The sequence below is a fragment of the Prosopis cineraria genome, unplaced genomic scaffold (assembly GCF_029017545.1).
Source record: "Prosopis cineraria cultivar Desert tree isolate PC_DT_omini unplaced genomic scaffold, ASM2901754v1 PC5, whole genome shotgun sequence".
NCBI classification, from domain to species: Eukaryota; Viridiplantae; Streptophyta; class Magnoliopsida; order Fabales; family Fabaceae; genus Prosopis; species Prosopis cineraria.
The window spans coordinates 3445377-3468471 of record NW_026555336.1 but is presented as its reverse complement, the minus strand read 5'-3'; the positions used below and the strand labels follow the sequence as shown (position 1 = coordinate 3468471).

Here is a 23095-nt window from a genome sequence, read left to right as displayed (position 1 = left end):
ATTTATAAGATTTCATTTATATAGGGTTTTCTTACTTAGCCTTTTTGTGTTTTTATATAGCCAATGTTAATTCTTTTTTTTCCATGATATCTTTTATTATTAAATTAGTAGTAAATATCATGGTAGCTCTACCTTAAGGGTAAGTATGTGCTATTATATGTTTAATAATTGGAGGTTTTACAGAGCTCACTAACGGTGAGAAAATGATAGGGTGATGGGTAATGAATCTTTAAAATTGAGGGATACAATAACTCATAGATGAATTTAGGAACATTTATGACATTTTACGTACAGTTCAAGAACAAAAATGACTATTAACCTAATTGTTTAATCCAAAAACATTGTGTATGTAGGTTTAGTGGTCGGCTATTCCTCTCTATTAGCATGTCGTAATTATAGTAAAAGTTCTACGGCATTATAAGTTTGATACATTCATTAGGCCTTTTTAGCATAGATTTTGGTTGCTCTCAACTTGCCAATTTTTTCTATGCAAGCTTGCTATGAACTACATTTCGTTTAATGTGTACATTTTGATGAATGATAACACATTTAAATAAAACCCAAATCTCAGTATGGTCCATTTTACTTTATTAAAATAGAATTTTAGTCAGTAATTGTAGCATTTTTTTTAATCATAAAGTTACCCATAGCTCAAGTAACCATGAAATGATTCTATTAGTTAGAATAATTGCAATCAGTTTACCATGGTCGTTGTTTGAATTAGCAAGAAATAAAAGAATAATGTCAATGCAAGCAATAGATTTAGTTCGAAAGATGTTTCTTTTAATAAGAAAGAATAACATAACTAACTTGCCTGAATATATTTGCAACAGCATCCAAACCCTTAGGTATCTACTTATAGTAATCATATTTGATTCTGCGCAAAGAAAGAGAGAAACTTAAAAGTTTTGAAATTTCCTCTCCTAATTTCCTGCCCACCACTTTCATTCCTTCCATTCCCTCTTCTAAGATGTCCTTAGCAAGAGACAAAGGGTGTAGAGGTATTCGATTTGGTCACAACAAAAGGCAGCATGAAGAAGGAGATAAAGGGGATAGGTGGGCGTCGATATGAAGTGCTATCGGTGACCTAGTTCATGGCATTCTTGGTTGGTGTGAGAATCACAAACGAGGTAGAGAACAAATGAGAATGAGATTGGCATCCAATTAGACCCTTTTAGATCTCACAAAGTTGTTTAAAATATTTTGTCATTTTTTGCCCATTAACTTGCTCGATTGATATCAAAATATTAAAGCCAATGATCCTAGTCTTCTTTGATGTTCTTCTTTATCGGTCTTCTACAGTCACAATGCCACTCTTCTTTTTTTGATTCTGATCAGTTGTTCTTAATTAATTCTTCATTTGTTTTCTTCCTTCATCTAGGAGTAATTTGATTTCTCCCATAAATTAAGCTTTGGAAGAAGCATCTACAATGGAGGAGTAGATTTGGGAGGAGTGGCGAATGGTGATTCATTTGGTAGAAGGATGCTAAGGTATTTCATTTCCTTTAAGGTAGGGATAGCTTAGGGTAAACATCTCTGACGATTAATAGACTTACAATTTGTTGAAAAAAATTATCCTTTGTCTTCCTCTTTGCTTCGATTCCCTCTACTTCTTTGACCTTACCATGAACCATAGTAATCAATGGATATAAGTTCAATCATTTTCATCAATTTCCCCTTCTATGCTTTATTGGTTTTTACATTTGAAATCTTTCTCTCCCTGTCTCATCCTTCCTTTACTTCCGTAGTGCATTATAACCAAAAAGTCTTCACTATAATCTAAATAGAATCATTTTAGATTGTGTTCTTCAAATGTGATTTTCATGTTTACAATCTCTCCCTTTCGTCATTTTCTTTTTAATGCCACTTACAAAAACTCGAGAATAATCGCACTTATATAACTTCTTTGGTAAGCACCCTCTTAATCCATGGTTCTTATTTCATTTTTTACCATTTTCCATTGGCTTGGTGTTTTTTCCCCTATCACTTTTAATGCTAAATAAAGTTAAATTTTTATCATAAGTTTTCCTATTAGTTGATTTTTTTTGTTGATACGTTCTTTTTTCATTTAGTTCATTTTTGCTTAGTTGTTATAATGCATTAATTTTTCTAAAATTTATGTATAGGCATAGTTGTATGGTGAAATAATTTTTGAAAGTTTTATGAGGCAGAACACTTATAAATATATTAATCTTAATACATTTTTAGTTGATGATTTAGAACTCAAATCTCAATATATATATATATAAATTTTTAGTAGATGATTTAAAACTCAAATCTCAAAAACAAAATTAAGTTCACTCCCCATTTCCATGTTAATGATATTGGTTATGATGGTATCACTTGACAACTACCAAAACACAAATTTCTTAGTTATTTCCTTTATCATTTTTATTCGCATGAAGAGTTAAGAAGTACGATTGGGAAGGAAGCATTGAAGCCAGTTTCTTTTTACATTGGATTCTTTTAAAGAAATTAAGGAGGTGAATTTTAAGAAAAATCATAAGCTGACTTACTTGAACAACATTATTCATGTGAACTAGAAAGAATCTAGGCCAAAAGCTCCAAATAAATGACTTAGAGTACATGACCTGACTTATGCTAGTTTAGATGTAACAATAAAATTGTCATCATTGATGTGAAATATTTGTAAAGTGTTAATTTCTATATTTCACTTGTTGATGATAATAAAATTGTCACCATTGACGTGATGTAAAATATTTGTGAAGTGTTAATTTCTATATTTCACTTGTTGATGACAATAAAATTGTCATTATTGACGTGATGTGAAATATTTGTGAAGTGTTAGTTTATATATTTCACTTGTTGATGTTGTACAAAGTTGCTTGTGATAAATATCATTGCTTCCAAATGACTAAACAGAAGGCTAGGATCTAGTGCGCACTTGAATGAACCCACTATAAAGTACAAATTTTGCCCTGTATATCTGGCAAAGGCCATAAAAAGTGAATCAGAGTTAGAAGCTAAGGTTGAGAAATCATCATTTATGGTTACTATGTTTTGCTGTGCTGATAATAAATGTTAATATTTTTTTCATACTAATGTTTGGTTTCCAAACTTGAATGATGTTTTGATAGTTAACATTGCTATACGCATCACTTAAAGGATATATTAGCCATTATCCCCATTCCCCACAATCAAATACCTATCTGTTTTAGTTTTCATGACATTGGTCTTCGGATAGGTGCCTAATTTTTTGTGCGTCTAGGATGTCTAGAATGACCAATATAAATCAAACTGATATTTCCAAATTCAAACTGAAGTTTAGTTGATTGGATTACATATTAGATTCCTTCATCCAATAGTCAATATTTTCTTATTTTGGGCTTACGATTAGTATAAATATCTTCTTTTTTTATTGCTTGATTTCTGGTAGTCTTTTATTTGTGGATGTTGAGCAATGATTTCTTACATGGAATACTATAAATGAGATGTTAATTTGTTGCTGGAATAGAAAGCTAATTTGGTATTAAGAATTTAAAACATAAAATTTATTATGTGTTTAGATTTAATAGTATTTGCCAAACCAAAATCAAATACTTGATCATAGTCCCCTTGTAATAAATTCATGTGCTTAGGCATACTTGAGCTAGAATTTCAACATAAGTTGGGGCTACTACTTTTTGTCCCTATTGATCAGCATCATATATATGTGTGTGTATGGTTGTAGCAAGAAATTGTTTATTTTTTAGCTATAGGGTAATAAGTAGTAATGGATTGTATATAATACTCACTTGCATGTTTTGTTATGCAGACTTTGTGATCAATATTTGCAGTATGCATGGAACCAAGTTGATTTTGATTTTACTAGAGAGGAAAACAAGGTTTAACCTCCATTTCCATCTCAAGAAGTAGCATAAAAAGCTTTGCCCATGCATTTTCTAATAGTTGGAGGTTGTAAGCTTTTTATCTATATTGCATGCTTGCATTTCCTTTACTTGAAAAAAGAGGAAAATTTCCAATACTTTGGGTACAATCTAGGTTCTACTTCTACAACTTTCATTCTATATATCCATATATCAAATTCAGCTTAGTAGTAAAAACTTCAATTTTATTTTTGTTGGTAACTTGACATATCATATTTCTGTTAGTGTTTTGACATTAACATGGACATTGCCTGACATCAGAGACTGCTTTAAAGAGGTTGATTTGAGTCTATTTAGTTTTGACTTCAATAAATGCATGATACCATAAAGTTGACAAGAACAGAGAAATTTTGAGTGGGGAGGGGTGTAGGGTGCGAAGAGGCAGCAAGTTTACATACTATATGTTCTATAGCTCCATTTCAAGTTTACCTTTGCTTCTTTGAAATACTCAATTATGTAAAACTAAATATGAATTTAATATATTTATTTATATAGTTCGATAGCCTAGTAGTCCAAATATAAAAAGTGGCACTTAAATTTTGTCATTCTATTTAATTCGGTGTTGAATTTAAGTTGAAATTTGAAATGATATTCATTTGATTCATAACATAAGATCTAGATTATAAATTGAGGGTGAAAGCTTAATTCAATAGTTAATAATATTTTACTCACATGGTTGCATATGATGTTAAACATTTTAACACTGATAGCAAGTTTGCATTGTTACTTTTGATTCAATCTGTTGGTTTGATTTTTATTTTTGTTGTGTTTTAGCCTAAAGTTACATGTGCTACTTTTATGGAAGATATAATGCCTGGATGTAATTTTCTTTCACATAAGATAATTCTAATGTTAAGCAGCTTGATTTTTACATTTTGATTTATACCATCTACTTTTTCAAATCTCCATATAAGTTACAAAGCTGTATCAAATTAAATTTAATATATGATTCTATTTAAAATTATATATAAGAAAAAGAATAACATGTGCATTGCACGGGACTAAAACTAGTTTTATGATAAAGTTTGTACATTCTAGAGAGATCTTCCGATTAAATATGGCTAGAATCAAGAAATTAGTGAACCAAAAACTTTTTAGGCAAAAATGATAAAGTAAAGATTAACAAATAGAGCAGTAATGACAATTAGAAGATTCAGGACCTTATCATCTCTAAACAATGTACGACACCCAGAGTGCTCATTCTCAAGCAATTCATTTGCATGGGTCACAAGCAACTCGTGTTGTACTTTCTATAAAAAATTAAAACGAATTTATTTAAAAAAATCATAATAGAAAAAACATATTATATTGCAATAACAACAATAAGAAAATCAAAATTAACAGAAGCAAATCTCAGTTTTGTCCCCTTTCTAACATTTTTGTATCAAAAACAAATTCACCTATCATAAGCCTTCCTTACTGCATCTTTTTCTGCAGACTTGCCCCCTCTGGCAAGACTATTGGAGCTTCCTTCAAAATGTTTTCTAGAATAGTCAAAATGTTTTCTCCTTTGACTTCTCATATATCAGTTTACATGTATCATTCTGCTGGTCTATGATATGAGTATACGTGGCTTAAAAAGAAACAAAATCAATCCAATACAGGTTTTTCATCTATCACTATAAAATGTAGACCTCTATAGCATGGACATATGGTTGTCACTGATGTTACAATATTGATCACCAATAAAGAATTTGACTCAGAGAATAGTTAGTCATACCTGGAATATTATGCAGCTAACTTGTGACAAATATGTGATAATGATAATGGGCAGTGTCTTGCCTCCTGGAAATATGAAGAACTACACAAATTTAACCTCATGCTTTAATACCAGTTTAGCGGCATTACTCAAAATAAAAGAAATAATTTGTCGTCATTGTCATTGATCAGCCTGAGTTTTGATAAGAATCAGGATTCAGACTTGCTCATAATGGACTGAAACGGGGGAAGCAACAGGGGAATGACTTAGATTAAGTTTTCCATTTGATCTAAGTTAGTAATGAAAGTAGCTGTTTAGATTTAGATAGAGGAGATACAAAGCAATGGAGGCATACCAACTGATTCAGAGGGGCCAAGTTTAAAAGACACGAAAGCTTCAAAATTTCTCACATGAACAATTTAGTTTTGATTAATGATACTGATATGTTGTTAGAAGATAGCCAACATGTTGAAACTATACTATTAGGCTGCATGCTTATTTAAAAGTGCAAAATTAAACTCAACAGGAACTAATGGAAAAGGCAATAGGACAATGATTTAGACGATGGCAATTCATTACTGATGAAGATTAAAGATACAAATTAAATCATATTCAGGGAATATGATTTATAGACTTTTAGCATGGAAGTCTCGTGAAAATAGTTTGTAGACTTTTGTTTTTTTTAAAAAAAAAAATTTATATCATCTGTTCTAAGTAATGCAAATAATGGTTGGTTCAAAAAAGAACAAACGTTCTAAGAGGCATACCACTGATTCAACTGACCAGCGAGGGTAAGTTTAAAATACACACAGAAGATTTATTTAATAATAAGGATACCTGTCTGTCTTCATAAGTAGGAGCCAATGTGTTGTAGTTCAGTATTGGACTCCACAGTCGATTTGGAGTGCACAAACTTAACAGGAAGTGGCAGCGGTTAAATGCAGTACTGATAAGCATAAACAACATTGGAAATCCTGTCCGAAAAATTTTCTCTGTAAAAGTTGATTAACTTTAGCCACCATAATTTATGTAATTTGAAATCCCATCAAAATTTAACTTTCGATCAGTCACAGTACTCACTTGTGAAGTAAGGTGAAAAAGAACAGGAAGCTGAGAGAGGGAAAATTTTGCCATCTGGAGGAAACTTCTCGGCTAGACCCCAAAATCAAATCCAACGTATGGACCAGGCTTCGGACCGTGAATAAAGCTTTTAAAGATACTTGCATATACTTATTTAACAATATCATTCTTGACTAGTCATGACCATGACATTGGAAAAGAACGTTCCCTTTCATGGGGCCAAATCTTCGACGACACACAATGAGATTCTTTTTCGGGTGAGCCAATGGCAGATTGAATTTTCCCGGACGTCTTTCAAAATTTCCACACGCATATTAAAGATTTTTGTTATTTAGACTTACTTTTGTAGCTGACCCGGTGATCACTCTCTCAAGTCTTCCTTCTCTGCAGTTTCCATGTTCTTTCCGATCATTTATCCACCCATAGCTTGCTTCATCATTAGCTCCAAATTAAGCTAAATTAGTTGCAGGATTGAACAAGTGCCCAAGTCATGGAAGCTCTTCGTATCTCCATGTTTCCTCTCTTTTTCCTCCTTCAATTCTTCTACGTGGCTTTAGCCGACAACTACACTGTTCCGGATAAGTATTTCATCAATTGCGGGTCCGATCGCAGCGAAACCCAAGATGTTCAGGTTTTCGTTCCTGACTCTTCCGTCTGCTTTTCGAAGCACAGCTCGGTCGCGCAGGAACATAATAAATCTTCAACCGCAGGTCCTCTGTATCGAACCGCGAGAATCTTTCGTGGTCCGTCTGGTTACAAGTTCAGGATCCACGAAAATGATGGCGGCTATTATGTGGTACGTCTCCATTTCTATGCTTTCTCGTCCCCAGATATTCTATCTAGGGCTCGATTCAATGTTTCGAGTGCGGGATTTTTGTTGTTGGATAATTTCAGTGCCGAAAGTCTAACAAACTCTCCCGTAGTTAAGGAGTTTTATCTGAAAATCAATAGCAGCAGGAGCTTTCAAATCGATTTTATTCCTGTGGATTCAAGTTTCGCATTTGTAAACGCCATAGAACTGTTTCGACTCCCCGATAATTTTATCCCCAGCAAGGCTCTACCACATGCTACCAGCAAAGGAAAATCCAGTGATTACAAGGGCATTCTCTCCTCGGTGTTACTTAAGAGTTACAGGCTTGATGTTGGTGGCTCTGAGCTTGAAGAAATTGATAGCTTGCGGAGAAGTTGGGTGAAAGATGATCGATACGCTAAAAATGGAGAACCGATATCTCGCGCTGTTAATATTAAGTACGTCGGCGAAGAAAATAATAATCTGGATAATAGCGGTGGCCTTTTTGGCCTGGCATCCACTGATGTTATAGCCCCAGACACTATTTACCAGTCAGCCAGAGCGATGACTTCAGGTTCTGTCAATGGGGATAGGTCTTTAAACGTATCATGGGATCTTCAGGTAAAGAGCAATGCTAGTTATTTCATTCGAGCTCACTTCTGTGACATTACCACTATGAGTGATGGTCTTACATACTTCAATTTTTATATCTACAACAACTTCAATTGGTCAGTCCGCCCCGATTACTGGAGATCTTCTGTTCCTTTTTATCGCGATTTTGTAGTCGATTCTGACGGCTCTGGAAACTTGAGGATCAGCGTTGGCCCTGATGAAGCATCTATTGTTAAAAATGCTTTCCTGAACGGTCTTGAAGTGATGGAAATCGTTAAAACGCCAGGTCAATATGAAGGGATCGAGTACGAATGTAAGAAGCAGAATCATAATCCTCTTCCTGTTCCTCTAGAGGTGGGGCTTGGAGCATTCGTCCTGATTTGCATTATGTTAATTGGGCTCTGTTTGATCCTGAAATGTGTGAAACCAGAGATTATTACTGCACTGGATTGGGCGCCACTTTCAGTTAAAGGAGGAGGGAGTTCCCACGGCAAAGGAAGCAACCATGGCTCGTCTCTGGGCAACTTAAAACTGGGACTGAAGATGTCTTTTCACGAGATTCAATCGGCAACAAACAATTTTCACACAAAACGGATTGTTGGGAAGGGTGGATTCGGCAATGTGTACAAGGGAGTTCTCAAGAATGGCGTGAAAGTAGCTGTGAAGAGAAGTAAGCCAGGGTCATCAGGACAAGGATTCCCAGAATTTCAAACTGAGATCATGGTCTTGTCCAGAATTCGACATCGTCATCTTGTTTCCTTGATCGGGTATTGTGACGAGAGGTCTGAGATGATACTGGTTTATGAGTACATGGAAAAAGGGACACTCAGAGATCACTTGTACAATTCAAATCTCCCAAGCTTGACTTGGAAACAAAGGCTTGAAATCTGCATCGGAGCAGCGAGGGGTCTGAATTACCTTCATAAAGGAGCAGCTGGCGGAATCATTCACCGTGACGTGAAGTCCACCAACATATTGGTCGACGAAAACAATGTGGCCAAAGTTGCTGACTTTGGCCTTTCAAAAACAGGTCCTCTTGATCAACAACCATCTGTCACCACAGGTGTTAAAGGCACTTTTGGATATCTCGATCCTGAGTATTTCAGAACCCAACAGTTAACGGAAAAATCTGATGTTTACTCATTCGGGGTGGTCCTTCTCGAAGTGTTATGCGCAAGACCAGCACTTGATCCGACACTTCCATGGAATCAAGTGAACTTGGCTGAATGGGGAATGTACTGCAAGCAAAGAGGGACGCTGGATCAGCTGATAGATCCAATGATCAAGGACCAAATAGATCAGAACTCACTCAGAAAATTCAGTGAGACGGTGGAGAAATGTCTGCAAGAAGATGGTTGTGACAGGCCGACGATGGGTGATGTATTGTGGGACTTGGAGTATTCACTGCAACTTCAGAGAGGAGCGAGACAGAGGAATTCATCATCACAAGAGTATTCTTACAGTGGGACTACAGCATCAATTGAATTGACCAATGTCAGGCGTCTTCCTTCACTGTCAACACCAGGAGACTCCGACGTCATGCCAATCTTGAACGATGATAGTGCATCGCATTGTTTTCTCTCTGTCGTCACAAATTGATGGTGCCAGATAAGCAACTCTTGAGCCCCTCAAATTAAAATCACCATCTTAGGCTTCGCTTAATTTCTTTGGCTTGCGAGTTTCTCTTTGGACTTGTTAATATAATTTTTGTTACCTTGCTCATTGAAAAGTGGGATTAAGTCGTAAGATTAATGATAATTTTGCTGTCGATATTGTGATTGATCAACTGCTTAATCAATGTTGAGTTTTTAAGCATGCCCACCTATGTTAAACCAATCAATATTGTGATTGATCAAGTTTGACATTTGGGTATTTAAGTTTATTTTTTTTAAAGTATCTATAATTTATTTTAGAGAGTAATTAAACTTGACACGTGTGAAAATAATTGTTAGGATAAGTTGCTTCTATTTTTATAAGGGATGGTCAAACTTCAAATTATATAAATTCTTATATTTGATTAAAATTAAATGATACATTCTACTTTGCTTTTTTGTTTTACAAAAATAATTAAAAAAAATGATAGTGACACTTTTGCGGAGGTGATAATATTTACTTCTCATGTACATGTTTGTCAGTTGAACTTTTGACTTTTATAAATACTCTCTTCGCTTTCATCACCTTAACTAAAATTACATTTTTGGCCAAAAAAAAAACTAAAATTAGATCAGATGACTAGTGATCACATTTATATTGAACAAACCTATTTCCATAGAATGAATGTCAATTGATATTAATAATATAAACTATACTTCCTTTATTAAAAAATTAAGCTATTTTTAATATTTTAAGGTGTAATTGTTGCACCTTTTTAGAATTGTCTCTAATGAAAAAAATCACTTTGTATTTATTTTAGAGTGAAACACTCTATTAAATAAGAATAAATATAAAAAAATGATATTAGTTTGAATATAAGTAATTTTTTTGCTGAGGGATAGAATTCGGTTAAAAATATTTTATATTTTTTTAAGGAAGAGAGCAAATTTTTGGGAGCCATATTTTCCTCGACTTTATGAAACACAAGTCCCTCAATTTTGCATATAGCCCATATAAATAAGGCAGTCCATTTTATTTTATTTTATTTTATTTTTTGATAAGAAAACAGTCCATTTTAATTGACAAAAAAGTCAATTTTATAAATCTGGAAAATTTATAGATATTAAATAATGATGATATGAGTTTAAAATATGCATATTGAATAGCATCATACGCATAAATGGAGAATATTCAGCTATGGCAAAATACATATATCCCCAGGCGTGCATTGACCTGTTTCCCCAGAAGTATTATTTCATTAATTTCCTTCATAAATCAAATTATTATTTTTAAACGCAAATAAGTCTTTATTGTGAGATATTTGTTTGACTTATGTCCCCATGCGTGCATTGACCTTTGTAACAGATTTCCTAACCCAAATTAAAAAAAAAAAATGGATGTCTCTGCAACTCTGCAACTACCTCTTCTTTTGTTGGTAAACAACCACAGGTGCTTTTGTCCAACAAAAGAAAGCAAAAGAAAAAATAACACAAGTTCTTTTCACAGTACAAACAAGGAAATTGGGTCTACAAATGCTATTCCATACCTGACTCTTCATTATATTAAAAAAGTTAAAAATACCATTTTCTGGGGTTGCATGATGTTAAAAATACTCTCCTTTTTTCTTGTTTTCTGGGGTCGTCGCAAAAAAAAATCATCTTCTCATCTTGCAGAGAATCTCATCAACAACTTTAGCATTTAAAAATGACCTTCTGGTTAGTGTTTACGTGCTTTAAACTTGCACACAACCTGCAAATTTTGAAATTCTAAGGAAATATAGCATAACTAATCTAAAAAGCTGAATCTGATCTAGTAGATAAACATCACACTATATATATATATATATATATCCTGTACAAAGCAGCTGTTTGTGTTATGAAGCAAAATGTATGATATGAGCAGAAGATATTACAGAGGAAAAGCTGGGGGAGAGAGAGAGAGTAGAAATATTGGTAAACTTGGGACAATATTGCTTGTGCTGTGGCTAGTGACCAGGACCTTTTGTGCTAGGCCCTGAAGAAAACGTGAAGACTTTATTTTGCATCAGAACACGCTTTATCAGATCATCATCTTCAGCGTTGGGCTTCTCTTTCACGAGAGCTCTATTCAGAAACTTAGGCTCTGCTTTTGATGGAAGTGCTCTGCTATCTGCAACTCCTGGCCTCGTCACAAGAATCAGCACTGTGAGAGCCATTAAAAGCAAAAGAGAGAGCTTCATTATTGTTTCACCACACTAACGGTGATGAAATGGTTGAAATGTTTTATACCCTGGGAAAGATATGTGGTAGTGGAGATTGAAAAGAATGGCTCAGAATCTCCAAAGACCAAGCAAAGCGATGAGGGATTGATTTTACATTTGCATAAACGGAGCAGGTCGGAGGCCAAATGGACGGTGAAGAGGTCATTATGTGCTGGGAGATTTTAATCTCTCTCTCTCTTTCTTTTTTATTTTTTAATATCCTGAAGTCAATTAATTTGAGTCCGACTAATCAGGTTCAAAGAAATAACGGTGCTCGGAGAAATCAAACTACTACCAAAAAAAAAAAAAAAAGCACAAAGGAGAGAGGAAGAAACTAATACGAGTAAAGTTAGGTAGAACCACGATAGTAATGATAGAATTCTTCCATTAAATTCTCGACATAGCTATATAGGCAAGACTTATTAAACTAGCACGGCCTTTTGTTACTGCGTATTATTTTGAGTTTTCTTTATAGTTGGTCTACAAAATAACATGGTACTCTCTCAACTCTTGTTTATTTCATTAAAATTAAAAATTAAATTTCATTAACTCAATTTAAAAATTGAAAATTTTTTAATTTTATCTTTATTAAATATATGTACTTTACAAATAAAACATTCCAACATTTCCTATCCTCTCAACATTTAATAGAAGTAAAATAGTAAAAATTGACATATGCACGGGACTAGAGGAGTAACCAGGAATTTTAAAATCAGGATTTTTCAAAAAGTGGGACCCATGGGAGGGAGTCGTTGACTGAAACATTTGATAATGGGTTAAAATCAGGCGCAGAAATGGCTCACGCATTTTGGTGTTCCCATTAGTAAACTCCAAAATTTGACTTTTCAACATAATTGCTGACTTGGGAAACTCAGTGGATCCGAGCATTGCGAGCCTAAAGTGCAAATATTTGGAGTGGAAGCCGAGTGCAGCAGATGCAAAAGTGAGCAGATGGCCGGTTTACATTCTCATTCCAACAAGATTGTAAGATTCTCTTAAAAAGCATTACCTTTCTGTGGTAATGAAACCAATAATATGAACAAAATTGGGATGGTCAAAATTAGTGATGAGTATATAAACACAGTACTATTTATTAGTATTATGAAGAGAGCTAGTTTTAATTAATTAAGTAAAGCTCGTCATGTTGGGAGTGGTCAAGGGAATGGAGGAAAATGGTAGGCGGAGCTGTGAGAAACCTTATTCCTTGTGCTCTTTTGAGAATTGATGGACACAATAATGGCGTATTTATTTATTACGTTTAAAAACGCAAAAAAAGAACCGGAATCTCTTGCGGGTGGTGGTTTCCAAATTCCAGTGTTTCTTCTTTTTTTAAAAAAAAAAATTATTAGATTGAGGTTTGCAGAATCTCGGCTACTTTTATTTAGGTTCATAAAAAAAGCTTCTTCCGTTTTCTTTAAACGTTTGTTGGCAGAAAAAGATGAATATAATAAATGTGAGAATGAGATCAATTGGATTGACCATCCCCGTTCAATTTATGTCTTGTGTCTTTTACAGAAAGAGAACAGATAAGTAAACAAATGGGGAGTCCTATGACTCAAGAAACCTATTCACTAAAATAAATTATTGTTAAAATAAAAATATGACATATTCTTTCTCAAATTAAACTTTTTATTAATCATTGTATGTGAATAAATTTATAGAGTAATCCTTTGATGTGATTTTTACTAAACAAATATGAATATAGACAATATTATTGGGAGTAAGCAAGGTTGTTAAATTTAAAAATTTAAGTAAACTCGTAACAAGAATGTAAACTCAGATTGTAAACTCAAAAGAGTTTGCATTTACTAATAAATAGCCATTAAATGTATATAATTAAATAGTTAAAATATAAAATATGATTAAAATTTGATTTAAGCATATTTAACGTATAAATTATTAAAATTAAATCTATCTACATTGATATATTATCGTACAAAACATGAAAAATTCAAAATAAGGCAACTTAATTTCTTTTTTATTAATATCAATTTTTCTTTTTAAATTTTATTTTTCTTTGAACTGGGTCCTAGCAATTCTAAGAGCTAAATTCTACATAGTGTGTGTGTATTTTCATAGTATATAATTAACTCGATAAAAAATCAAAGAACTTAATACATTTAACTGAGTTTGCATTTAATTTGAATTTATGAACAAGTTCACACAATTTTGCAAGCTTGAAACATAAAATTGGTAAACTCAAAAGTCAACTCCCGATCTTAACCAAATTTATATCTAGTTTAAATTTATAAGTAAGTTGATACAATCTTATAAGCTAGAAATGTAAAAACGATAAATTCATAGAGTTAATTCAAAAGTTTGATAACAATGGGAATAAAACAACAACCAGAGCTATGATTTAACCATGGGGCTTGCAATTTAAGGATCAATGGTTCAATCACGGAAGAATAAATCAGAGTAAACCTAGTTAGTATTAAAATAATTTAATTTAATTTAAAAATATATATAATAAAAATATTCATATGCATTCCCTTGGTCCCTATATGAAAACTGTTTTTTAGAAGTTTGTTTTGTCCCTGGATGTCTTAATAATTTTGAGTAATTTGATAATTTTATCTTTTTTGTGTCTTGAAAAGGAAAAGAAATATTAATTGTAAATTTACATACCATTATGATTTAATTATGATATTATTAGGGGCAAAACTATAAAATTGTACTTTTATATGGCTTCAACTAAATAATAAATTTTTTATTGATGTACGAGATTTGATTAAACATACAAAATAACTTGTAAAGAATAATATATTTAAAGAAAATTAGTTCAATGGCATCTAAAAATACAGCTCTCATAAATTATAGATAAAATTTTTGAATATCTTAAAATATGGCTCATTCATAAAATCAATTAGATATATTTTACTTTTTTATCCTCAGTTTAAATTTATTATTAAAACACAATATATATATATATATATATTGTAACTAATCTTTAATTGATTGAATCTTTCTTTTTTTCACTGCATATAAAATTTTTGGTGTCTTTTTTCATCGTAGAGCTTTTCTTCTCTCTCTCTTTATTTTTTTCAAGAACACTATGAAAAGGATGTTAGATATTGAAGATGAATCTTCATTTCTAAAAGCAAAAAACTAGGTTGGAATATATTACCTATCATTGGATCCTCAACATATTCACATCTCTCAGTAACATTGAATGTTTTGCGGACTATGTTTGATTCATTTTGGGCAAATGGTTATGTATTTTTCATGTTGCTGATATGCGATGCTACATGTATATCAATGATAAATAAGTTTATGTTTGATTATCTAGTTATATTAATCTATTATAGTATGTTAGTGATATACAGTAGTATATCAACAATATAGTATTGCAAATCAGTAATACAAAAAACGTATAATTATTTGTCCAAAACAAATCAAACACAGTCCACAAAAATTTTTGGACTCTTAGTTTATTACAAAGATTCAAATATCTAAACTAATAAAAAAATATGAATATGTAGCTCCATTTTTCCATTGACATGCTCCATTCCATTGAGCACCGTCGATGTATCTCACCTTGGTTTGTCTCTCACAATCTTGACTGTGACTCGTTCACACTAGTCTACTGTCTCATGTACATCTCTCTCGCGTCCAGTTTTATCTTCTTTCTCACATTCATTTCTAAAAAAAGTCATTTTAGACTATATATCTTACATTCATATCGTTCAGTTTCAGATATTTCTTGTGTTTTGAATCTTTTGGTATTTGCAAAAAGCAGATATTAAAAGAGCAATTTTGTAAATTAATTATAAATTAAATATTAAAAAGACTATTTTTAAAATTTAAGAAAGAATAGGTTATTTCTTTTATTTGATCTTATGATATGAGCTATGTATATAAAAACCCCTAATATTTAAATAAAAATACATTAAGTCATAGTTAAATAGAAAGTATGAATGACAAATAATTCATCAAAACAGAGCTTTCAAAACATTTATTTGACAAATAATTCAACAAATATTTTTTTCTTATCAGCATCAATGCCATCTCCTTGCAAACTTGAGGTCCAAGATTCAAATCTTGCTTTAACACCTGAGTGCATGAGTTTTAGTTTAAATTGACTGAAAAAAAAGACATTTTTTAAACTCAAAATGATATCATTTCAAGCTTAGGAGGGGGGGTCAACTTGATCAGCCAATCTTAGCCAAAAAATTTTACTAGATTAGCTAGGAGATTGATTTATCGATTCACCGGTGGCCAATTTTGGATTGAGTTTTAATATGATCATTGGTTTAATTATGAAGAAACACGAGATGGGGATCTTATGTGATGAGAGCCGGTTTGGTTGTTCATCAATATGACCTATTATTTTATATTATATTTTTTTAAAATAAAAATTTATAAAAATTATAAAAAATTGTAATAAATTTTTTATCATTAATATGATCTATATTTAATATAGATTATCTAATTTAATATTAAAATTTTTATAATTAATGTATATTGACTATTCAAATGTACTCTGCACAGTTTAGAATATATTTAAATGGTCAATATATATTAATTATAAAATTTTTAATATTAAATTAAATCCTCTAAATTAAATCTAGATCATATAAAAATAAAAAAATTATTAAAATTATTTATAATTTTAATAAATTTCTTATTTTAAAAAATATAATATATAAAATAAATTAAATTAAAATTATTCATATTAAAATTTGAATGGTGAAAATTTCATTGCCGGTGCTCGAGCACACAAACCAGACTGTGAGTGACGTGCGCGCCCAAGATGCTATTTTTCGGGACTTGGGATTCTTTCCAAGTTCCAACAGGCCAACCATCTTATTCTTCTCTCTTTTGCATTTGACCATTCCATGCTGTTACCTTTTAGCTCTGAATTAACATGCCCAAATACGGTCACAGATTCAAATATTGTCATGTCTTAAATCTAAATAGTTTCAAAGATGTGATTTTTATTCTCCTTATCTGAGACACTCTAATATGGTATTTTTGTTTGACAAAAATTGAGTCTTTTTTTTTTAATCAAACCAACTATATAATATCATACATATTTATCAATTTTAATAACTTAAAAGGAAAAATATATCTATAAGTTCTAATAATTTTTTTCAATTTTAAATTAAATTCTTGTAATTTATGTTATTTTTTAATCCAGTCCACATAGTATGATTTATAGCTTATTAATAATTTTTTTATGGAGAGCTAAAAAGAATAAAAAAAATTATGGAAAGCTAGATAATACTTAAAATAAAAAAAATTACATAAATTTAGCTTCAAGAGAATCCGCATTTATTTATAGCTCATCAATACTCAATAGCATAATTTTCTATAATATAATTCTATTAGTATATTGAATGAATGTAAATTTTTGTATTTTATAACTTAAAGATCACTTGAAATTATCAACAACTTATGCCCTTGTTTTACCTAAAAAAAGAGGATATATTCGTATAATCAAACAGAAAAAGCGTGCAGAGGACAAAAGGGACGAAGAGTTTAAAAATAAAACAAACAAACCAACAGGGGAAAACCAGAATGAAAAAAAAAAACAACAAAGCAAAATAGTAACAAAGAAAAAGCAAGGCAAGCGGGACAATAACTCTCGAGGTCTTTTGACCAAGTGAGTGTTACGAAGGATAATGATTCAGGCTTTTTAAGTATCATTATGTTTTAAAATTTGACTTTTGAAGGTGTATGTAGAAAATATTGTCCATGGAAAAATATCTCCGTAAATGATACTTAAATTTTTTGAAAGATTAATTTTACAGCTATCAAAGTACGGATATATCTTGAGAAACAAAATGATAATAATAATAATAATAATAACTCATGGCCTTTGCATTCTTGCCCTTAAACCTTTGTATTAGGATAGGCTGGCACTTAAGAAGAGTGAATTGGATAATACTTACAAACTTTAAAAACTTTAAATGAGTGAACCACTTTAGTGAGAAGGAAGAAGATGAGACACACAAGATTTAGATTGATTCAGTCCCAAACTTGACCTAGGTCCAATCTTTAAGATCACATTTGAATTTTTCAACTAAATTTACAAATTTCAATGGGTGTTTGCCACCACAGTACAATTCACAAGATTTAATTAGTTTTCAGTCAATCAATAAATCTTGTTACAATCTAGCAAGTTGTTACAAACATTTAAAAAAAAATACTTTTTCAAGATTTCTGAGTAATGAAATAAATTTTCACAGAAAACTCTCTTAAAGAGTGAATGAAATTACAATTAAAAGTTTATAAACTTATGAGAACTGTTTCATAATTCTTTTCAAAAATAATGAATGAATACAAGATGTTAAAACACAATTTAAAAGCTTTTCAAATGCTCAAATAAAAATAAATTCATTCAAAGATCATTAGTTATTTTTCTGGCTTGAAATAAATCACATATATGGTTTTGGTAATTGATAGACCATTGAAATAGTGTTTCCATCTGTTGATACAATTTCTTGTGAGTGACTTGCTAAATCATGCGTGAAATTGCACTTGGTTTGTTTCAGTTATGTATATGTGATAAATCACGATTGAATTTCATGAGCTCTCACACGTGGTTCTGCATTTATGAATATGCATTCAGTTCTGTATGCTAAATCTTGTGAGTATTATTAGCTTTCATGCGTGGTTTAGCATATTATGTGAAACCATTATCAATTCTATGTGACAAAACTCATGTGAAACTACTAAGAGCTCATGCGTGAAATGGCTGACAGAATGCCAAAACCAATACTTGTGAACAAAACTCGTGTAGAAGGAGAACACTATCATGCGTGAAATAACCATATACAGACTTAGTCTATTCGGGAAGACAAATCATGTGTGAATCTTATCCTTACTCACGTGTGAAATAGCAGGCAAAAAAGCACAAGCTAGTCTAGGTGCATTTTCATGCAGGGAACTACACATAATTCAAACAAGATTTTGCATAATGAAGAGATATAGATTTGTGAATTATGAATCATAAAAGTGAACAAATTTAACTTGGCTTGAGATGACTTAAAACTTAACATAGCAATATGTGATTGTGTAACAAATGACAAATTATGCCCGGCTACCATCAATTCTCACTAGTGAAATAGCAGTTGACATAATGTAATGAAGCACAGTTGCTAAAACTTACGTGGATCAAAATGCCTCTCACGCGTGATTTTGCATACGAAAGAAAGGCTTAAAGCATCACATAACACCAGTGACAAATCACACGTGAATCACTTCTTGACTCTTGAGTGATTTATTAGTTAGTGTGCCCAACCTGTAGTTTTTCATGAGTGATCAGGCAAAATTATGCATGATTCTACAGCTTTCATAGAATTCAGCCACAATAATTTTTAACACACTAGAAAGACATTACTTGCAAGTTTGAACATGCTTAAATGAGTCTTAATGTATGTAAATAAGACACATGATGTATTCATTTTAATAACTATGAAAAGTGATTAAGCTTTCAAAGTTTTTACATTGAATTTAAGAGAATTTAAATAACTTATCTTAAATATCTTCTCTTGATTCTTCATGCTTTTGAAGTGTTGTCTTCATTCATAATTTTTTATATATGTACATATAATAAATACCTCTTCTCTTGCTTTTATAATTATTAAAACATATGATTCAATACTTTGTATTAGTGGAAGATACTCTACAACTCCAGAATATCCAAGAGAGTAGAAGGTTACAGTGGTGTTTCCCTCCATCTCAACTAATGTCTGAATGCTTAATGAAAAAAGGCACTTATATTTAACATTTGATCGTGTCTCGATCATTTAACTTTTAGTAGGAAGACACTTATACATAATGAAAGACCAGATAATCTCACACAAATAGCTAGGACATCCTTAAATAAAAATATTTTTTTTGACACAACACGAAGATATGCAAGCAAAAATATTTGCCATTTCTTATAGCTTGAAGAACGCTTGCAAAAATATGTACAAATTATTTGCGAACAGGGCTTTACATTTTTAGACTTACATTCTCACTAGATATGGGTCAAGTTCTTATTAACTTGGATAATCTTTTGTTGACAATTTAACACTTTATGCAGGTGTTGTTGAGTTGGGGTTGATATTGATAATACCCATTCACTGACTTTTTTTCCAAGCTTGTATGAAGCGAATTGGGCCAATCCGGTTCTCGTTGGGCCAATAATTAATAGGATTTCGTCCATGAGGAGTAGAGTTGCCTCTTGCAACTGATGCAGAGATTAGCGCAATTGATGGGCCTGAGTATGCAGGCCCTTGAATTACATTAACTTCAAATTCATCCATGAGTCATGACCGAACATTTCAAAAATTTTCAAATATTTACGTATCCATTTATATCACATCCTAAACAAATAAACTTGGAGGGTATCTTATTGTTTATCCATCCGTAATATGACTTAAAATTAATTTATCTTAAACCGTAGTGAAATTATTGACATTAATTTAAAAGAATTTTTTATATACTGTTAATAAGATAATTTTATTGCTTGAATGTTTTGAATGGAACAAAACACAATGAAGGATAAGGGTGAGCAAAAATGAGCAAAATCAATTACACCAAACTAATCCAATAAAAACCGTACCAAATACAACTGATTGTTACTAAGGCTTGGTACAGTTTTTGATTTTTTTTATTTAAAACCTTAACCATACCTTTTAGATTTTTTATGATTAATATTAGACTATTAGTGTTTATTTCTTAAAATTTTAACTTCAACTAAAGTCTAACTCAAACTTAAAATACTTTAATAGAATACCTAACTCTTCCTCTTTCAATTTTGTTATTAGAGTCAAGTTCATATGCTTGTGCTATGTCAAGAATGATTTTTTAGATAATTTTAGATATAGATTTTTTCTTTTTTGATTTTAAACAACTTACTTTTCATCATAGTTATCAAGACAATTTGTAATAAAATTTAACTTGTGTTACTTACAAATGCATATATTCTAGTGTTTATTGATAATAAAATTTGAATATTTTTATTTTGAAAATGATGTTCCATTTTTATTCATGAATAATAAAGTTGGGATTGTGATTTAAAGAAGTTGGAATATGAAAAAAAAAAATCAGAGTCAAAAATTATGACTAGCCTTAATATATGATTTTATATATTCAAAAAATATTAAAAGTTGATCCATGAATAAACCAAACCAAACTAAACCACTTAAAAATAAAATCAAACCAATCTTAATAATAAACCAATCAAGTATCATTTTTACGTAAATTAATTAGTTTGGCTTGGTTCATGTGTTGATCAAAACCGACCAACCTATACATTTACTTAACGAAGGAGTTGTTTCTGCATAAATTAAACTTGAGAATGCTAGGATATATTGTACTTAAAAATGTAAATTAAAAGCATAAAACATTAAACTTATACAGGAAATTTTCAAGGGAAACATATTCGACAATTTAAGATTACGTTGCAGTGTGGTCCTGGTGAAGAACCAATTCGTCAATGAATTGGTTAACATGATTATCGGACGAGCCACCTTTATCCAACGCTTTCCTTGCCGCGTCTTTCATTTTCAGTGCCTTCTTCTTCACCTTCTCACCATCTTTACCCTCCATCACTTTCCTGATGCATCTCTCCAACTCTTCTGCGCTCACATTTCCATCTTCCTCATTCACTTTCACGCCATTCTCAAAAACACTCTCACAAACCTTCGCATTTGTTGGCTGATCCGACCATTTTGGATAAGCAATCACCGGTACGCCGGCAACCACCGTCTCCACCGTCGAGTTTCACCCTCAATGAGTCATGAAGCAACCCACGGAACGGTGCATTAGCACCTTCTCTTGCGGACACCACGTCACCACCAAGCCTCTCCCTCTGGTTTCTTCCGGAAATTCATTTGGCAGTTTTGCAGAATCATCTTCCTCGCAATCTTTCCGTGCTGGCTTAACCACCCAAAGAAATGATTTCTTAGTATTTCTCAAAGCCATGGCTATGTTGTCTATTTGCTTTTGTGTGAAGACAATGATACTACCAAATGAGATATACATTACTGAGGAATCTGGCTTGTCGTCGAGCCACCCCATGCAGGACTCTTCAGCATTCCACATGTTAACTCTGAGATCATCAGTTTCCTTCTGTCCCAATAGAAATTGCGACACCAATGGTCAATGGATCGAATCTTGATTACAGAATCCAAGGACTTCACAATCTCTTCCTCAATGTCGTCAAACGAAGCGGCGAGAACCCATCGTACTTTATCCAGAGATTGAAAAAGATTCTGAAGAATGTTCTTGATGGAACCAGAACTTGAAGGAAACATCAAAGTAGGAAGATCTCTAACCTCTAACATTGGAAGTCCCGGCAATTGCAGAGTCTCATAAGGATCTTCCAGATTTGGGAAAAAGTTCATATTTTTATAGAAACGATAGTAAATTGAAAACACAGAAGCAGCCTGAATCCAGAGTATCGCACAAGAGATTCCATGCTCGTGAGCTACATCTACAGCCCAGGGCATGAAGGGATTGATAATTAAACAAGAATACTGATGAGAGGAAGTGGTGATGAGAGCTGACAAGTTTCTGGGACCGTATGTTTCTAGAGAAACGAAGAATTCATTGGAATACTTGACGCGATCAAAGTCGAGACTAAGACCATCAGAAAAAAACTCAATCTGGATTTGAGAACGAGGGTTTGAGTTTATGTGATGAGTGGAGCGATTTCTGTGATGGCGAGAGTGACATGAAGACCCTTTGCAATGAGGAGCTTGGAAAGCTTGAGCATGGGTTCACGTGGCCTTGGAAGGCTATTGATACCATAAGAACTTTTACTTTCTCTTCAGCAGAAGCCATAGTTGCAGGCATTGTAATTCTTGAAATTGTGGTGTATGAGTTTTTGCATTTTGGAGGGACATGGGCCATATTATTTGTAGGCTATAATTACATGGAATTTATATGGAAACCCTCACTCTGTAGTCAGTTATTGCCTAATTTATATCCAATTGTCTATGGATTCAATTTTTTTTTAACAAATGTGAAGGCATTTTTAAGTATATTATTATTAATTAGATTCTTTAATTAAATCATAATAATTTTTTGATATTTTTTTCTAACAATACATGACCATTATATGCTTCTTACAATCAGTTAAACAAGTAATTTTAGGTTAAGACATACAATATGAATCATAATATAGGGTATTGATAACTATACGATTTAAAAAAAAGGTCTTTGGTTAAAGTAAACTTTTAGTCTTTTAAATTTAT

The 23095-nt window shown here is 32.1% G+C and overlaps 1 protein-coding gene and 1 pseudogene across 1 annotated transcript; one reads left to right on the top strand and one right to left on the bottom strand.

The window, feature by feature from the left end:
• Nucleotides 1–6869: 6869 nt before the first annotated feature.
• On the top strand, nt 6870–9854 carry LOC129312088 (probable receptor-like protein kinase At2g23200). Its single transcript, XM_054954663.1, has one exon. It carries the CDS (start codon nt 7157–7159, stop codon nt 9665–9667), a length of 2511 nt encoding a protein of 836 aa, XP_054810638.1. The 5' UTR covers nt 6870–7156; the 3' UTR covers nt 9668–9854.
• Nucleotides 9855–21293: 11439 nt separating this feature from the next.
• On the bottom strand, nt 21294–22649 carry LOC129311471 (UDP-glycosyltransferase 84B2-like; annotated as a pseudogene).
• Nucleotides 22650–23095: the final 446 nt, after the last annotated feature.

What these genes read in the sequence shown, in the direction of transcription:
- LOC129312088 (XM_054954663.1), top strand. Translation starts at nt 7,157, where the DNA reads ATGGAAGCTCTTCGTATCTCCATGTTTCCTCTCTTTTTCCTCCTTCAA.